This window comes from Rana temporaria, chromosome 4 (genome assembly GCF_905171775.1).
Source record: "Rana temporaria chromosome 4, aRanTem1.1, whole genome shotgun sequence".
NCBI classification, from domain to species: domain Eukaryota; kingdom Metazoa; phylum Chordata; class Amphibia; order Anura; family Ranidae; genus Rana; species Rana temporaria.
This window is the reverse complement of record NC_053492.1, coordinates 262,868,456-262,886,879: the sequence shown is the minus strand read 5'-3', so window position 1 is coordinate 262,886,879 and position 18,424 is coordinate 262,868,456. Positions and strand designations below refer to the sequence as shown.

Genomic DNA, 18,424 nt, shown 5'->3' with positions numbered 1-18,424 from the left:
CATGGACTTTTTTCTGTCTATAAATTGAGCTTTTTAGTATATAATTGTTTTTCTTTTTTCCTTGTTTGCTCTGCACTGTTTTTATTTTATATTTGCTTTGGGAATTTGTTATGAATTTATCTGTAGTGCTAGCTTGCATTTTTTACTTATTATTAATTTTATTTTTCCAGCGCTGAATACCTCTTATTACTGTAAAGAAGACTGGATCGTTGAGTACCCGTGTATGAGGGGACCGCACCAAAGGGGAGGTGTGTATTACAGACAACGTTTTTTTTTATATTTTACAAAGTACTGGCCAATGTAACCTTCATTCTTTGGCAAAGAAAAGAGTGCTGGCTTTTTGTGCACATAAAACACCAACTGAAGCTAGGCTGTAGTGATCATTTGGAATAAAATACTTCAGCGGTACGTATACTGACCTGCAGTAATATAACATATAACATAGCACCATGTATTAAACCTAAGTTTTGTCTTCACTTTGGCAGTGAATGTGTTTCTGTTACATTCTCAGAGTTAGCACCTCTCAACACAGTGTCATGGTAAGCAAACAAATATTGTGACACACATATATTAAACTACATGCTGTGTGGATACCTCTTATTCTGAACACTTCAGCATTAAATAGAGCAGCTCTTGCTGATTGCATTAAACGCGCGTACTCTACATTTGTCTCACAAGAAGAATCCTCAATCATTTCTTCACTGATGTGTTCATCATATAAATGGCACATTTGGCCTTGCTAAATAGTGAAACACTGCATACCTTTGTACCTTTGGTCATGCCACACATGGAGCAATTTCAATATGTTGCTGCTCAATTACAGACCAGAGCACAGCAGAGCTAGTGGAAAGCAGCAAAGAGGGGGAAATTGAAACAATTAAAATAAATAATGGTCCTGAGGTTGTTGTGCAATTACAGCAAACATGTACACTTCCAGAGAAATGTCCTCTCATAAAGTGATGTTCTGAGTATTTATCGCATTGCCTTGACGTGTTGTCATAATTAATTTTGACTTCTGTCTCCATCTTCCCAATACATTTCGGTCTGCATCTCAGTAAGTCGAGATAATGTACGCTGAAACGCAAAGATTTCTTCTTCACCCGTAAAAACCGACAATCCTGCAGATGCATCCTGCATTCAACACAATGAAAGCATAACAAGTAGATTAGAGTTTAAAGATGCAATTGTATGGACATTTAATAAATGTATCATTAATAAGGTGCACTGTAGACTGTAAACATCTGCCCCTGTTGTAGGGCAGATGTAACACTTTCCAATCACTGATGTAGTTCTCACTAATTCTTCCACATATTGAAACTGAAATCCAGGCAAACAACTAAATCAGGGGTGGACAAATTTGATTTAAATCTAGGAGCCAGCTAAAAAAGTTAAACGCCAATTTGTGCATGTGCAAATAGGTGCCAAAGCATGCATTTACGTTCGTACGTGCGTATGGGGGGGGGGGGGGGTATGTGCTTGGGTCTAACTTTAAGTTTTTACAATTATTATTTTTTTCTTAAAGGGGTTGTAAAGTTACAATTTTTTTTCCCTAAATAGCTTCCTTTACCTCAGTGCAGTCCTCCTTCAGTTACCTCATCCTTCAATTTTGTCCTTCTTTCTTCTGAGAAATCCTCACTTCCTGTTCTTCTGTCTGTAACTCACCACTGTAATGCAAGGCTTTCTTCCTGGTGTGGAGTGTCGTGCTCGCCCCCTCCCTTGGACTACAGGAAAGTCAGGACGCCCATTAACACACAACTCCTTTCTCTTTCTTTCTCTATCTGCAACGTAGAGAGCATCCTGACTCTCCTGTAGTCCAAGGGAGGGAAATAAGGACATTTAAAAGCAAAATGGAAGGATAAGGTAAGTGAAGGAGGACTGCACTAAGGTAAAGGAAGCCATTTAGGAAAAAAAAAAATTGTACCTTTACAACCCCTTTAACTTTTTTATTCTATCACATAGAATAGTCCCTTATGTGATGACTTTTTCTTGACAGGTTCCCTTTAATGAGACATGCAGCGTCTAAAAGACCCTGGATGTCTCTCCTCTGCTCCACTGAACGTAATGCAGTGCAGTTGACACTACATTACATTCTTTAAACAGGGACCAAAATGTGGCATCATACACATCGCTTCTGGGTCTGGAAAAAGATGTGAAATAGAGCGGATGTGTGTCCGCTCTCCTCCCTCCGCTCTACCCTGCGGTGATTGCTATGCCAGTCATGGGCCCACCCAAATACTTCCACCTGACAAGTGAGCCCTGCATGGTGTAACTCTGCAAAAGTGAATGGGCTGACAAAAGCCCAGGCGCCAGGATGCAATTTCTAAATCGCCATGGCGCCTGGGATTTGTCAAGCTCTGAACTAAATATACAGGTGAAATGCAAATGATGATTTGTGTTTCTGTCCAACCAGTCCCGAGATTTAAGCTAGATACATACGGGTTGGTTCGGCAGTTACCGGCTGACTTACAACCCGTGTGTACAGCTCCACGACCAGCTTCTGTCAAATGAGCACAAAACCAGCAGTCGATCGTCATCTGTCAGAAAACATTAGCACAGCGGAGATATCGCTGTTCTAACATCACATAGTTAGTACAGTGACCGCTTCAGTTTTTTTTATTTAGTCTGCTGTGTTGAACAAAAAAGAAAAAACATCCTGTGTGTACCAGGCTTTACACAGCTCTCTCACGCAACAAAGCTCTGTCTGGCAGGACAAGAGACCTAATTATTGCCTGCCACAGTTAAATACCAAATATAGTTATTGTCCCTCCCTCAGCCTGTGACTGCTTCTCCCTCCTATCAGAATGGTTCCTTTAAGCAAATCAGCACTACAGCAGAACTTAATGACTGTGTACTCTTTCTCACTCTCCCAATCTGAGCTCTGCTGTACAGGGACTGCAAGAGATGGTACTTAGCTTACATAAAAAATAAGTGTAATTTTTATAAATGTAATTCTTTTATTTCTGCCTGTAGTTCAGCTTTAATATTCCTACAATCACACCGTACAGTTAATAGAAGAACCCTTATTGACATATAAGCCTACTACAAAAGTTTTGCTCTAAATGTTTTCATATTCCTCTATTTTTCCAATAGTCATTACCAATTTCCAACATTTACTTAGATATTTCCAACATTTACTTAGATATTTCCAATTTCCATTTAAGAGGTTTATAAAATGAGTAAAAAATTAAGCAGTTGTAATATGGACAAAAAAAAAAAAGTATACCTGGTTTAATTCAAGATCATCTAAAAGAATTCTAGACTCTGAATCATCGGCATCCTTAAGCTTTTGCATGAACAAGCTTTGCAAAGGAGTCTCAGCAGAGCAAACAACACGCACCTAAGAACAAGTAAAGTACCGTTACATAGTTATTAACTAGAAAACAAGCTCGACTACATCTATAACAAGGAACCCAAATTTTATTAAAAGTTCACTTAATTTTACCAAAGTCAAAAATGTTATTGTTTTTTCTTTAAACTTAGTTACCGGTATATCTAATTCTTCATACGTCACATCCGGAGGACTGTTGATGCAGAAACTCATTGCAATAGCCTGTGCTATATACAATCAGTGCTGGTCTCCTCTGGGTGTGGCTCAAGCAACTTGTCTGTATACTGAACACAGGGGGGATGCTTACTTGGCACCTCCATTAACACATGGCATTTTCTGATTGGACGAGATGGTAAATACAACATTATCCCCCTCTCCTCTTATCCAATCATAGAATGTGGAGATGAAGACAGAGGTGTAACCAAACTGGACCAATGTAAGTTAAAAGAAAAGCTAATTTTTCAAATTCATCTTTAAAGTATATCATGGTAAAGGTAATAAAAATATTGTTTTTGTTAAACTATATTGATACAAGGTTTAAAAATGAAAACACAATAAATTTGTAAAGCAGAATATAGCTGTCTAATAATATATTCTTCATGTCACTAGATCCTTCTAGGAAATAAGGCTGGGTGAGGATTTAACATCACCCTACTTGTAAGAATAATTAAATATTAAGGCTCTATACAAAGAAAGTTGCCAATACTGAAACTCTCTTGCGGAGGCTACCCCAACCAAGAACACCAATTCCCTTGTTAGAAGGATGAAGGGAAATATGGTGCATCGGCCCAAGGTGCTGACCCTATAAGCCGACAAAACTAGACCCAATCCTCTGAGCACAAGGGCGACCTAACTGGTGGACTTATACACGCTACCCCTTGTATTACCCCCGATCAAAGAGTGCGAAGCAAGCGACCTTTGAAAATACTGACAAGGCCGAGATCGGATCCTTGATGGAACTTAAGGCTAGCTCCATCTCCTTTCCTAATGTAGGAAGGCAAGAATTTTACCTATGACATACTTCCAAGGATGCCACCCCTTGGTTTCACACCAGGAACATGGGCCTTCCAGATCCTATGATACATGGTCCTGGAGGCCAGCTCTCCTGTATGAATCAAGGTAATTGCCGCTGATTCTGAAAGCCCCGATCCTCAAGAATGCGGCTATAACAGCCAGACCATTAATTCCCATGTTTGCAAGACAGGATGTAATACCCCCTTGCAAAGTAGGCCTGGACAAGATGTAAGGGACCCTGTGTCTTCTACTACCGCCCTTACTATTCCTGCACAGTAAGGTCGTCTGGGTTATGCCAGATCAATTAGGCAGGCTTCCGTTCTCCTCTGATGTTGCATAGAAACCACGAAGGTCGCGGCACTGGGGGGAGAGAACGCATAAACCAGTGACAACTGGTCCCACAGGATCACTAACGCATCTGTCCCGCATGCGAGTGGATCCTTTGTCCTTGACACAAAGCTGTTCAATTTCTTGTTCAACCTGGACGCCAATACATTTTATGTACAGGGTACACTTTCTCTGGCATTTGGTCAGAAGAAAGTCGGGTGTAGAGGTCATTATCCTGGAAACAATTGTTGACAGCTCCAGAGAATCGCCTGCCAATTCTGCATTCCATGAAATGACGATTGTCAATAGGCAAGGCACAAGCTCCTCTGCCAAAGCCAGAACATGGCTTACTTCCCTCTGGCTGTGTGACGTCTAGTGCCTCCTTGGTAAACAAAGTAAATCACTAGTGTGGCATTGTCGCATTGTACTCTGACAGAACAACCCTGCAACCTAAACGTCCAGGCCCTTAAGCCAGATGCTCCATCAGTAGCTCTAGAATGCTAACGGATAAGGCTCAGTTGGAGCTTGACCACTTGCCCTGGGCAGTAGTCTCTTCCAGCTTTCGCAGCCACCTCCCAGGTAACGGGCATGAAGGATCTTCCTTTCTGCCAATCTTTTTGGTCAAGAACCACCAATTGAAATTCCAGCATATCCCTGGGACCAGACTCTTTGGATAATGCTAGGTTAGAATCCACTCGTTCCAGGCCGACAGAATAATGTTTATATCAGCCTTGAATGAAACTGAGCATAGGGAACTGCTTTGAATGAAGCCACCATCTTCCCTAGCACCTTAAGCAGACCTTCAGGGACCTCCATGGCCAGGATCCCCACACCCCTGGACCTGTATCGCACCCTGCCAGAAAACGTTTGGTATTGGGTCTGACCAAAGCACTGGAACCCAGAATCCAGCCCTCTGAAGACTGGCATTAAAGGCAAAAACCTTGTGCTTCGGATACGAGGCCACAGGTACCATCCACTTTGGCCCAAGGCACTTTGGATGGATCTGGTTTTTATGGAGGCTATTTAAATCCAGCATGGATCCCTCCAGTGGAGCTCCTCAGAGCACATCTTCACTTGTGACCGACACTGGCGAAAAAACTGAGGTGCTCCCAGTATGGGAGGGGTTATTTAGGGAGGACACTTCCTGTCTAATTGATTACACCAGTGTCCAGCACCTAAAGGTGGAATATAACCACTTAGTAATTACTAGGCTCTGTGTCCCATGATGTACGATAAAGAAAATAATAAACATGTTATACTCACCTTCTCTGTGAGATGTTATTGTACAGAGCAGCCCTGAACCTCCTCTTCTGGGGTCCCCCGCTGGTGATCTTGGCTCCTCTTTTTCTCTGTGTGCTCCCATAGCAAGCTGCTTGTGCCTGCTTGCTCCCAAGCTTTGTGTGTCTATGAAACAGCTTCCATAGACACACACAGAACAGCCCCCACTTCCTCCTCACAGCACATTATTGACAGCAGCAGGAGCCGACGGTTCCTGCTGCTGCTGAAGTCCCTGTGTGAAGAGAAAGCGAGGAGAGATACAGGCAGGAAAATCGCTGAATTGATTGAGGACTCATGTAAGTATCTATAGAGATGGAGAGGACAGCAAGCTGTAAAATGTGTTTTACCTTAACGCAGGGAATGCATTGAGGTAAAAACAAATTTGCCTTTAGAACCACTTTAAAATTATCATGTGTTCAGCAGTCAGGCCACAGCTTCTTCTAAGTGAATTACTTCTTCCAATTACATGCTAAAAAAAATAAAAAAACACAATCCTCAAATGAATTATAAATATACAAAGTATTTCTATGGTAGTTGAGTAACAACATACAAGCATTTACACAAGTAAGGGTTCTTTCACATGGGTTTTCTGATCAGGTACAAAACAAAAACAGAACAGGCACCAATGTCACAAAGGTGAAAAGACCCTTAAAGAGGAACTGCAGTCTACTCACATAATTTGTAATGAAAACATCTTTGTCATTCTGAAGCTTCCCTCCAACCACTTTGCATATTATTTTATATATACTGTGATTCTGTACTTGCCAAATATGCTGCAGAAATCTCCCTCCACTGAGTCTGGCTGCAACCATTTTATCTGGGGGCAGCTAAAGCTGCTGCCTGTTCACTTCCTGGATTTACACAGACACACAGAGGCACACCTCCAGCTCTGCAGCTCTCATTGTCCCTCTTATGACTCCTCTCCCCACCCTTCCTGGCAAACTCTCATGAGAGTGAGAGAGAAAGCTGTGTATGATGTCATAAGCCTGGGCTAATGATCAGACGAGAAACAGGAAGTGGGCTGTATAAGGTATTTACTGGCAGAAAAAAAATATGTTTTACTATCCAAAGTTAAAACAACAAGGGCAGAAGATTTAATACATAGAAAGATGAAAAAAATGACTGAAGGTCCACTTTAAAGTGGTTCTAAAGCCTTAAAGTATTTTTTAACCCACAGGGTTAACTTTACAATATAATTTTTGTTGATTCATCTAATGTCCCCCTATGACTGTGCTTTATTAAAAAATAAGCTATATACCTTGTTTACTGATCGCAGATCTGCAATCACGTGACATGCCGCCTCTGTCTTCTCTTGACCAAAAAGATGCAGAGGGTGGGGCCGAGGATCCCCCCGCTGACATCATTCAGGAGGGGAGAAGGAGAGAGCCCACTGCAGCTGTCATGCAAGAAAAGCAGCCCACACGGGAGTCCCAAGGGAAAGCTGCATTCTGTGGGGGCACCCAATGAAGAGGCGGGGCCTGGAGTGCCGACAGGGGGACCCCAGAAGAGGAGAATCGAGGCTGCTCTGTGCAAAACCATTCCCCAGAACACATGCCTTATTTCTCAGTATCCATGTCAAAAGTGAGATGGCCATTAGGGCAGACTTCACACTGCCCCAACGTACTTTGGCCACAGCAGGAGTGCAGGGTAGAGTTTTGGTGCGGGTTAGTCTCTACAATGACAGGCCCTTCTCTGTACTCCCGATTCTATGTAATGACTATTTAATGAATCTGTACTTCATCACATTTAAAAAATAGGCACATTTTTATTGTTAGTCTGAGTTGTTAGTCTTAAGTGTTGTCACTGAGCAAACGCCTTTTTTTTTGTAGACAAATATTATAAATGGACAGATGTAAACAGTAGATTCTAAATGTATATATTTAATTCAGTACTAACTGTAAATGATAAACTTAATTACTGTACCTTGTGATCATAGAAGGCATCAATGAGAGTAATGAAACGACGGGCTTGTGAGCGCTTTGTCATGTCTAGATGTGGAATTCTTCTGATAAATACAGTATCAAACTTCTTGCACATTTCCAGGTAGTCACTGGCTCCTAAGGGCTAAACCATAAATGGAAATTTATTTTTTTATCTTCTCAACCATGCAAACTCATATCACATACTGTGAGGGGGCTAGCCCGTCAGCGGGTGTGTGTGACCCCCTGGACGGATTCAGCACACAAAAACAATTAGGCACGGTGGTAGGAGGAAAACAAAAAGGTGCGGTTTTTATTTGAACTATATACAAAACAAATGTGACAGAAACAAAATAAATACAAAAAATAAACCCTGGTCACTTGACCGCTTACTAAACACATCGGTGTCCCTAACTAACGCCTGGGCACAGCCTAGTGCTGCCCCAGTCCCTAACTCCCTGCTGGTTAGAGTTTTGGTAATAGTAGCCACACAGGCTTTGTCTCACCGCACAAAGATCACTCCCCAGACTATTCACACAGGTCTGGTTCCAGGTTGGAGCATCTCTCTTAGCATGCTGGGAGTTTTTGTAGAGGACCCAACGAGCCCACCTAACTCAGCTGGGCTCATTAAGTCCTCCCAGCACTCCCCCTAGAGGTACAAACTGGCATAAAGCCTGAACCTAGGAGATCTATATACGGCATCTTGGATGCAACCAGGGTATTTAACCTGCCTACTGTCACAATACTTATATTTCATATGTTTCACGTATCATGGGGATCATTTCCTGCACCTGGCCCTTTTTGCCTGACTAGTCACCTAACTGGGCACTAGTAAATCATACCAGCAGTGGCTTTCATCATGGTGTAATTGCTTGCATCTCTGGACATTCTCTGTGGCCGTTCAAAGATATTTTCTGCCTTGGACCTGCCCAAAATATGGCAACTTCATTTGGCCTCATGGGTAATACAGTGTTCTGGACTGAGCCTAAGTCATCAGAATGTGACATATACATCAGTCACCTCCCACTGCCTAGTAGAATCAAACCATATTATAGCATGGGACCAAAGATTTAAGTGAGCAAATGGCTTCCGCCTTTACCTTATGGAAACATCGGTGAAAAGTGTTTTTAGCATAATCCTAGATTTTGCCCTTTTCTAGTCCTTGAATTTGGCTTCAAACTGTCAATATTTTATACATTATCATCTGGAGTTTTACTGTAGTGCAATTTGTTTTAAACAAATGCCGGCACCTATTCAAGCTAACATACTGTAGTAATTGCAGAAACTTGGGATTACTAAATACAATTATTGCCCATGGGATTTTGACAGAGTTGTGCCACAACAATTAATGCCACATAATATAAACTATTCAGAACAGCCAATTGAAGAAATAGAAAACAGCAGCCCTTTTGGGATCCACTTTACGCCATGTCATGCAGCTGTTTTTTTTTCTCTTCAATTTGCTGTTACTAATAGGCCCTAAATGACTTATACCCATGTGCTGGCCTTTTTGCTGTGAGCCTTTCTAGCCTGTCCCTTTTTGGTGTCCCACCCTACCTTCAGACTTGTCTGATGTGGCCCCCATAGTTAATTTCGTCAACAAAAATGTTTTTGTCAAAGTTTACGTCAGAGGCATTTTTCCAGTAACGAAAACTAAACGAAAAGTACAGCACATTTTTGTCCACTGACGAAAATCAAATGCGCTTTAGTTAACGAACGGAAACTGGATGAAAATGTGAGGCAGGCACGTTTACCCCTGTGAATTAACTTACAGTTTTTCGCAGAACTCAGCCTGCTTCTGCAATCTGCTCTCAGCAAGCAAGAGTGTTCGACTGCACCATGACGAGACTGGCAGTGCCTGAGACCAGAGAGAGCAGCACTGTGCATTACAGACCAGCCAGATAACTCATGAGACGACCGCGTCGCCAGGCGCCCAGAGCAGAGCAGACTGTGTGTGTACAGTTGTTTAGTACATTACAATTACAGCAGAACTGTGGCCTCCCCTCAGACCACCATCTGTCCAGAGCACTGTGTGTGCATTACATCCCTCCTTTGACCACTGGCAGTGGGATTCAGGGCACTGTGGAGTACAGGCCATTCCTCAGACTACCATCCAGGACACTGTGCATTACAGACCATCCCGCAGACAACAACCATCCAGCACTGTACACCATTACAGGCCTCATTAGACCACCGTCCAGAGCACTGTGCAGCATTACAGGCCTCCTCAGACCACCGTCCAGAGCACTATGCAGTATTACAGGCCTCCTCAGATAGCTGGCCAAAGCACTCTGCAGCATTACAGTCCTCCTCAGACCACCGTCCTGAGCACTGTGCAGCATTATAGGCCACCTCAGACCGTCCAGAGTGGCAAAATCTGAATCTGTGAGTTTGTTTAAATCTTAATATCATAAATAACAACATATTAGATTTTTTTTTTGCTCTAGGAGTGTATAATGAGTTTTGAAATTCTAGAGAAATGTTTAAATAAATCATTATTAAACTAAAAAACATTTGATTTTAGTTATCTAAAATCTGTTTAGTTGACTAAAATGTACTGGAGATTTAGTCGACTAAAACTAAAACAATTGCTGAAGACTAAAATGGGACTTAAACTAAAATGCCATTTTAGTCCTAAGATTAAGACCAAAACTAAATCAAAATTTGCTGCCAAAATTAACACTGGTGGCCTCAACATACACTTGCCCTTTATAGGATATTTTTTGTTACAGTGATGCTCCTGTGCCTTGTGTTGGGTGTATGTGTGTTTGGATTTAACCAACTTCTAATGAAGTTAACGCTGTTCACGAAATGCATTGAGATCATTATCGGTACTTAATTGATGAGAAATGATTTGTATCTGAATAGTGTCAGACATTAATGTTTACATATTTTACTTCTTGATTATATGGCTACTTGTATTTTGCACCATATTTTTTAATCTTTATAAATGAAAAAAGATGTGATATTTTATATTATGTGGCATTACCTGTTGTGGTACAACTCAAAGTCCCATTGGCAATAATTGTTTTTAGTAATCCTTTCAGTTTCCCCCACGTCGTGGCATTCTGGCTATTGATTTTCTCATGGATGCAGAAACTTGTTCTTCTTCCATTAACGCATACAACCTCAGATTCCTGAAGGTGTTCCATTTTTTTTGGCAGAAAAAATAAAACTATCGCATGGGCAAGTAATAGGTACCTTTCTCTGTCAAAAATACAAAACACGTCTGCCAAATATGTAGGCTAGACACGTCAGACCACCAGTGTCAATTTTGGCAGAAAATTTTGATTCAGTTTCAGTCTTATGCTACGTACACACGACCGTTTTTCGGGATGTAAAAAATGACTTTTTTTAATGTCATTAAAAACTATCGTGTGTAGGCTCCAGAGCATTTTTTATGACGTAAAAAATAGGCCATTAAAAATTTAGAACATGCTCTAAATTTTCACATCGTAAAAAATGGTCTTGTGTGGGCTTTAATGTTGAGAAAAAAACGTGCATGCTCAGAAGTTATGAGACGGGAGCGCTCGTTCTGGTAAAACTAGCGTTCGTACTGGAAATGGCACATTCGTCACGCTGTAACAGACTGAAAAGCGCAAATTGTCTTTTACTAACACAAAATCAGCAAAAGCAGCCCCAAGGGTGGCACCATCCGAATGGCACTTCCCCTTTATAGTGCCGTCGTACGTGTTGTACGTCAACGCGCTTTGCTAGAGCATTTTTTTTCACGATCGTGTGTAGGCAAGGCCAATTTAACAATAATTGGGTTCAACTTTTTTTTCTAGACCATTAAAAATGGTCGTGTGTACGCGGCATTAGTCTTAAAACTAAAATGGCATTTTAATTTAAAGGGGTTGTAAAGGTTTGTTTTAAGGTGAAAAAAAAAACCTGGCAATGAAAAGCCCCCCCGTTTTACTTACCTGAGCCCGTTCACCTGCTGAGCTTGCCCCCCGTTGTCCTCTTCTCCGCTCAGTCTGGCCGTTGATTGGATGGAATGACAGCAGCGCAGCCATTGGCTTGCGCTGCTGTCAATCACATCCAATGACGCAGCGCGTGGGAGGGCAGGGCCGAGTGATTGAGCCGATGGCTATAGCCACTGGCTGTATCATAGGAGCGCGCCCGCAAGAACTAACTCCCATGGGAGAGCGCTCCCCAGTACCGTTTTAGCTGATGCGGGGAGGAGGGGAGACAGCCGCTGAGGGACCCCAGAAGACCAGGATCGGGGCCACTGTGTGTAAAACGAGCTGCACAGTGGAGGTAAGTACAACATGTTTGTTATTTATTTATTTTTTAAATGGGAACCTTTAGTGTCCCTTTAAGTCCCATTTTAGTCTTCTGCAATTGTTTTGGTTTTATTTGTATTTAGTCGACTAAAATCTCCAGTACATTTTAGTTGACCAAAACTAATTTTAATCATCTAAAATCTAATGGGTGTAGTTAAATTGTAATGCGTTATTTAAGCATGTCTCTACAATTTCCAAACTCATATACTGCTGGAGTAAAAAAATCGAATATGTTATTATTTATGTTACTGAGGTATGTGCATGCACTAGACCAGTGCTAATTTTGATGTCCAATTTCAATTTAGTCTTAGTCTTTTGACTATAACGGTGTTTTAGTTTAGTCGTATTTTAGTCATTTCAATTGTTTTAGTTTTAGTCGTGTTTAAGTAGACTAAAGTGGTATTAAAGGGGTTGTAAAGGGAAAAAAAAATTCCCTAAATGGCTTCCTTTTCCTTAGTGCAGTCCTCCTTCACTTACCTCATCCTTCCATTTTGCTTTTAAAGTCCTTATTTCTTCTGAGAAATCCTCACTTCCTGTTCTTCTGTCTGTAACTACACACAGTAATGAGAGGCTTTCTCCCTGGTGTGGAGAGGGTCAGGACGCCCACTAACACACAGCTCCTTTCTCTATCTGCAAAGTAGAGAGTGTCCTGACACTCCTGCTCGCCCCCTCCCCCCTCAAGAGGCTTTCTCCACACCAGGGAGAAAGCCTTGCATTACTGTGTGGAGTTACAGACAGAAGAACAGGAAGTGAGGATTTCTCAGAAGAATTAAGGACATTTAAAAGTAAAATCGAAGGACAGGTAAATGAAGGAGGACTACACTAAGGTAAAGGAAGCTATTTAGGGAAAATCTTTTTTACCTTTATAACCATTTTAAGTTAGTTGACTAAAATGTTTTAGTCAACGAAATTAACACTGCAGGCTTCTAGCTACCAGAGTGTATCTGTTTTCAAAAAGCAGTGAGTGAGATAGGAAGCTTGACTGGTAACCAGCATATACACAGCCATGATGCATGCATGATCCATATTAGGAAGTAGTAGTGTCCTCTACACTTATCACTAGAAAATATAATGGAATGGGGAGAACTTTCCCTGGTCTCTTCTGTCAAATGCCCCATTTACTTAAAAGCCCAAATCTTTTATCCCCTGCATTTAACTGCTGTATCTTATCATTTTAGATCCTGTGAAAACAACCTATGTGTAGGATGCTTTCACTCATTGCAATGATTATTAATTTACTGTGGTTTATCATTACAATCAACAGCCTCCATCCTAGCAATTAAAAAAACTTAAAGCTTACAAAAAACAAATGATGCTCCAAAAACAAACAAATGAACCCTTTATGTTCTTGATGCGTTTCTGCACACTTCAGCCTTTGTGAATGTTAGGGTGGTACAGAATGTGCAGACAGTACTTTATCATTATCATTGAGGAGACACAACATAAGTGCCTCACTGCACCATCTTTATACAAATAGCCAAAGGAATCTGATCTCAGACTGTATTTTAATGGTGAACATGATAGCACTTCCCAGCCTGCTATAATGAGTGCTTAATAAGCTGTGTTCATTCAACTTCAGAGAAGGGTTCTTTGGTTCATTAATTGTATACATCCTTCAAAGCATTTAAAATAAATAAATGTATATACAAGAAGATAACACAGTAAAGACTTGAAAAACACGTACATGTTTATATGATGCTTACATTTAATTAATTATGCACGATGGGCCATTATTGATTCTCAAAAGTAATCTGCCAGAACAGAAATATGGGTGCTGGCCATTACTAGTTTTTGATGGTGCACCCCAGTACCGTTTTGCCGATTCTTCTTTCATTACTTTGCCAGTTACTGATTTTGAAGTATGGAATATTAGGAGTCTATTTGCTGCATGCTTGTTCCGGGCCAAAGACTCATTAATAGTAGAAGTCAGGGTCAGAATGACAGCCATGGAGCTTGCTCCATGCAATACAAGTCAGCAACGGCAGCTTGCATATTTGTATTTTGACTCTTTTTAACCACTTGAGACCCGCGTTGTAGACGAAAGATGTCCACAGCGCGGCTCTTAAGTGCCGGGTGGACGTCCCTGGATGTCCTGTTGTTTACATTCCCCGTGCGCGCTGCTGGGGGCGCGCAGCGGAGAAACACTGTGCCTGGCGCATCGCTGGGAAGCCGATGTGCGTGTCTGGCGGCCGCGATGTCCGCCAGGTACCCGCGATCGGCGGTGACAGCAGGGACGTGGAGCTCTGTGTGTAAACACAGAGCTCCACGTCCTGTCAGGGAGAGAGGAGACCGATGCTGTGTCCCTTGTACATAGGGACACAGCATCGGTCACCTCCCCCAGTCAGTCCCCCTCCACACACAGTTAGAACACAACCAGGGAATACATTTAACCCCTTCCTCATCCCTTAGTGTTAACCCCTTCCCTGCCAGTCACATTTATACAGTAATTCGTGAATTTTTATAGCACTGACCGCTGTATAAATGTAAATGGTCCCAAAATTGTGTCAAAAGTGTCCGATATGTCCGCCGCAATATCGCAGGCCTGACAAAAAAAAAATTGCAGATCGCCGCCATTACTAGTAAAAAATAAAAAATAAATCATAAATCTATCCCCTATTTTGTAGGCGCTATAACTTTTGCGAAAACCAATCAATATACGCTTATTGCAATTTTTTTTAACAAAAATATGTAGAAGAATACGTTTTGGCCTAAACCGAGGAAAAAAATATTTTTTTAAAAAGAAAATTGGGATATTATTATAACAAAAAGTAAAACATTTTGTTTTTTTTTCAAAATTTTCTGTCTTTTTTTGTATATAGCGCAAAAAATAAAAACCGCAGAGGTGATCAAATATCACCAAAAGAAAGCTCTATTTGTGGGAAAAAAACGATAAAAATATAATTTGGGTACAGTGTTGTATGACCGCGCAATTGTCATTCAAAATGCGTCAGAGCTGAAAGCTGAAAATTGGTCTGGGCACGAAGGGGGTTTAAGTGCCCAGTAATGAAGTGGTTAAAATTCAGGCCAAATAGATGGATCATGAGCAGTAAGACACGATAAGTATCTACTAATGACGCATTTTCCAAAGCTATGAGGAAGTCCAAACAAAAGTTTGGGCCAGATCCACAAAATGGGCGTATATTTAGGCGGGCGTAGCGCATCTCATATGCGCTAAACCGCCGTAAATCAGAGTGGCTCGTACGGTATCCACAAAGAACTTGCTCCCATATGTGGGCCGGCGTAACATAAATCTGCTGGCGTAAGCCCGCGTAATTCAAAGTAGGCTTGGAGTGGGCGTGTTGTATGTTAATCTAGTATGACCCCACGTAATTTACCCTTTTTACGAACGGCGCATGCGCTGTCCGTGGACGTATCCCAGTGCGCATGCGCGAAATCACGTCGCAAATAGTCAATGCTTTTGACGTGAACATAACTTTTGCAAAGCCCTATTCGCGAACAATCTACGCAAACAACGTAAAATTCGACACTGTCCCGATGTCCATACTTAACATTGCATATGCCTCATAGAGCCAGGGGTAACGTTACGCCGAAAAAAGCCTTTACGTTAACGACGTAAAAAAATTGCGCCGGGCGGACGTACGGAATCGGCGTATCTAGCTAATTTGCATACTCTACGCGGAAATCAATGGAAGCGCCACCTAGCGGCCAGCGTAAATATGCACCTAAGATCCAACGGCGTACTAAGACGTACGTAGTCAGGATCTAGACCACATTCAGGCGTATCTTTCTTTTGTGGATACAAATGCGTATCGAAGAACTTACGTGGCGTATCAATAGATACGCCGACGTAACTCTTTGTGGATCTGGCCCTTTGTGTTTTGTGGCTAACCACAAAGATACCTAAACGGCACTGCTGAGACACTCATTACTCCACATGTGTATAGGTAAATACTTGAAAGAGGCCAGTATGGATTCACATGTAACTGATAAAGATAAAAGGAAACGGGGGGTTCCCCTGGGTGGACTTTTAAGGCACTAATAATATTTCAAAATATACAGGATATTGAGAGTAAAAAAGGTTTTATTCACAATTATACATATTCGTCAAAAAATGTTTAAATATTAAATTAAAATACAGAGTTCCAAAGATTATCACCATATAGGTAAATACAAGAAGAACCTTCTTTACACCCAAAAAGTGTAAAGAAGGTTCTTCTTGTATTTACTTATATGGTGATACTCTTTGGAACTCTGCATTTTAATTTAATATTTAAACATTTTTTGATGAATATGTACAATTGTGAATAAAACCTTTTTTACTCTCAATATCCTGTATATTTTGAAATATTATTAGTGCCTTAAAAGTCCACCCAGGGGAACCCCCCTTTTTATTTTCTCATATTTACTGGATGTGGCACAAGCATACACTTGCCATTCACCCTCCTTTCTTTCTGATAAAGATAAAGGTAAAACTAGGTGTACTTATCAAATTTCTTTCCTTTAACCCATGCTTGCAAAAAATAAATTTGCACTGTCTGTGGCCTGCTTAAGAGACACAGCCAGTTGGACATTTAAATCAGTGTCTGTCTAGTTTGTAATGAATAGACTCAGCACACCACTTCTATACTGTAAATAACAAAAAACAAAAGGACTACGTACTTCATAATGTACTTCCCAAAATTTGCCAGGAAATGTTTCCACCTCACGTCAGTCAGTTGCTGTTTTTGACAGGTCCCTTTGCCCACTTCTGGAGACGCAGCTGCAGCCCGATCTCCCAGAAGTACGGCCCCTCCTCCTTCCCCCGCCGCCGGGCCAATCAGAAAGAGCAGCACGCATGTGCAGTAGGGACCCAGCAGTGAAGCTGAAAGGCTTCACTACCGGGTTCCCTTTACAGGAATGCGGCGGCAGCACCCAGGAGTCGATTTGAAGATGGGCCGACATTGTGGGCTCCCTGGACAGGCAAGTGTCCCAATATTAAACGTCAGCAGCTACAGTATTAGTAGCTGTTGATTTTTTTTTCACCCAGGCAGGACCTCCTCTTTAGTGAACTCCTAGAAACAGTTTTTACGGGAAGTACAAAAATCCTATTTTCTTTATTGTTCAATGGATCCAGAGACAATGTGGATGTTCAAACAAAGTCCAAGTGAGGGGCGGGCAACAAAACAAAGCAATAACAGGCCCACACATTAATAATGATATAATTGCCAAAAGGACCTTATACTCAAAGCTGGCATCAGACGAGGCCTGAACATTCACCTGGTAAAACCTGAACAGAAGACCAGTTGGAAACACAACCTAGGTACACAGTTAACCCTTTGATCGCCCCTGATGTTAACCCCTTGCCACCCAGTGTCATTAGTATATTTTTTAGCACTGATCACTGTATTAGTGTCACTGGTCCCCAAAAAGTGTCAAAAGTCTCAGTTAGGTGTCCAATTTGTCCCCAATATCGCAGTTCCGCTATAAGTCGCTGTTTGTTTTTCTAATCATTAGTGGGTCAAATCAAATGAGAAAATTTGAAGGAACAGTATGTACAATTATTCGCAAACAAATTACTGTATTTATCGGCGTATAACACGCACCCTAACTTTAAGAGGGAAATTTCAGGAAAAAACTTTCCAAAGCCCCCTGCGTAAAACACGCAGGTATAGTTTGCCCTCTATTTTCAGGGTAAAAAAGTGAGTGTTATATGCCAATAAATACAGTAATTTCTAACAGTGTATGTGGTTTTCATTCGTAAGTCAATTCATTCCAAAATCCAAAGAGAAAGCAAACAAAATCTTTCAAAACAACAAACAAATGTTCTGAGAGTTTTCATACAAATTTTTCTAAGACTTTAACCATGAATTTTGAAATTCTGTCCATCTACGTTTTCCCATTTTTCTTGTGGTAAAATTAGGTGCCTCTGGCTTATACTCGGGTTGGCTTATACTCAAGTATATACGGTACATTCCATTCCTACTTTCTTTTTTGTTTTGTTTGTTTGTTTGATATGGAAGGAAGCAGGGAATTAAACTACATAGGGAAGGGAATAAGTTGAAAGGAAATGGCATAGGAGAATAGAGAAAAAAAGGGGCGGGGGGAGTTCTGTAAAAAAGGGTGTGTGCGTGTGAAAGCAGGAGGGGTGGGTCCTTGGTTGGGTCAGTTTCTATAAAAACTCCAAACCTTTCTCTAAGGGGACATACCATAGCTGTTTCTTAGAAAGAAAACATGTTCTGGTATTCTTGCAAGGAAGTAAATCTTAACAACACAGTTCTTTCTCATACTTCATATACCGAAGTCAACATCTCTTTAATTTTCCATTTAACAGC

At 41.3% G+C, this 18,424-nt stretch overlaps 1 protein-coding gene across 1 annotated transcript in view; it reads right to left on the bottom strand.

The window, feature by feature from the left end:
- Window positions 1-255: 255 nt before the first annotated feature.
- AFG1L (AFG1 like ATPase) overlaps window positions 256-18,424 on the bottom strand; it is a 171,341-nt gene continuing 153,172 nt past the window's right edge. The window contains exons 11-13 of the mRNA XM_040350205.1: window positions 7,871-8,011; window positions 3,224-3,337; window positions 256-1,131 (exon numbers count right to left, since the gene is read on the bottom strand). Coding sequence (XP_040206139.1) covers window positions 1,003-1,131; window positions 3,224-3,337; window positions 7,871-8,011 — 384 coding nt within the window. The 3' untranslated portion in view covers window positions 256-1,002. The remainder of the gene's footprint in view (window positions 1,132-3,223; window positions 3,338-7,870; window positions 8,012-18,424) is intronic.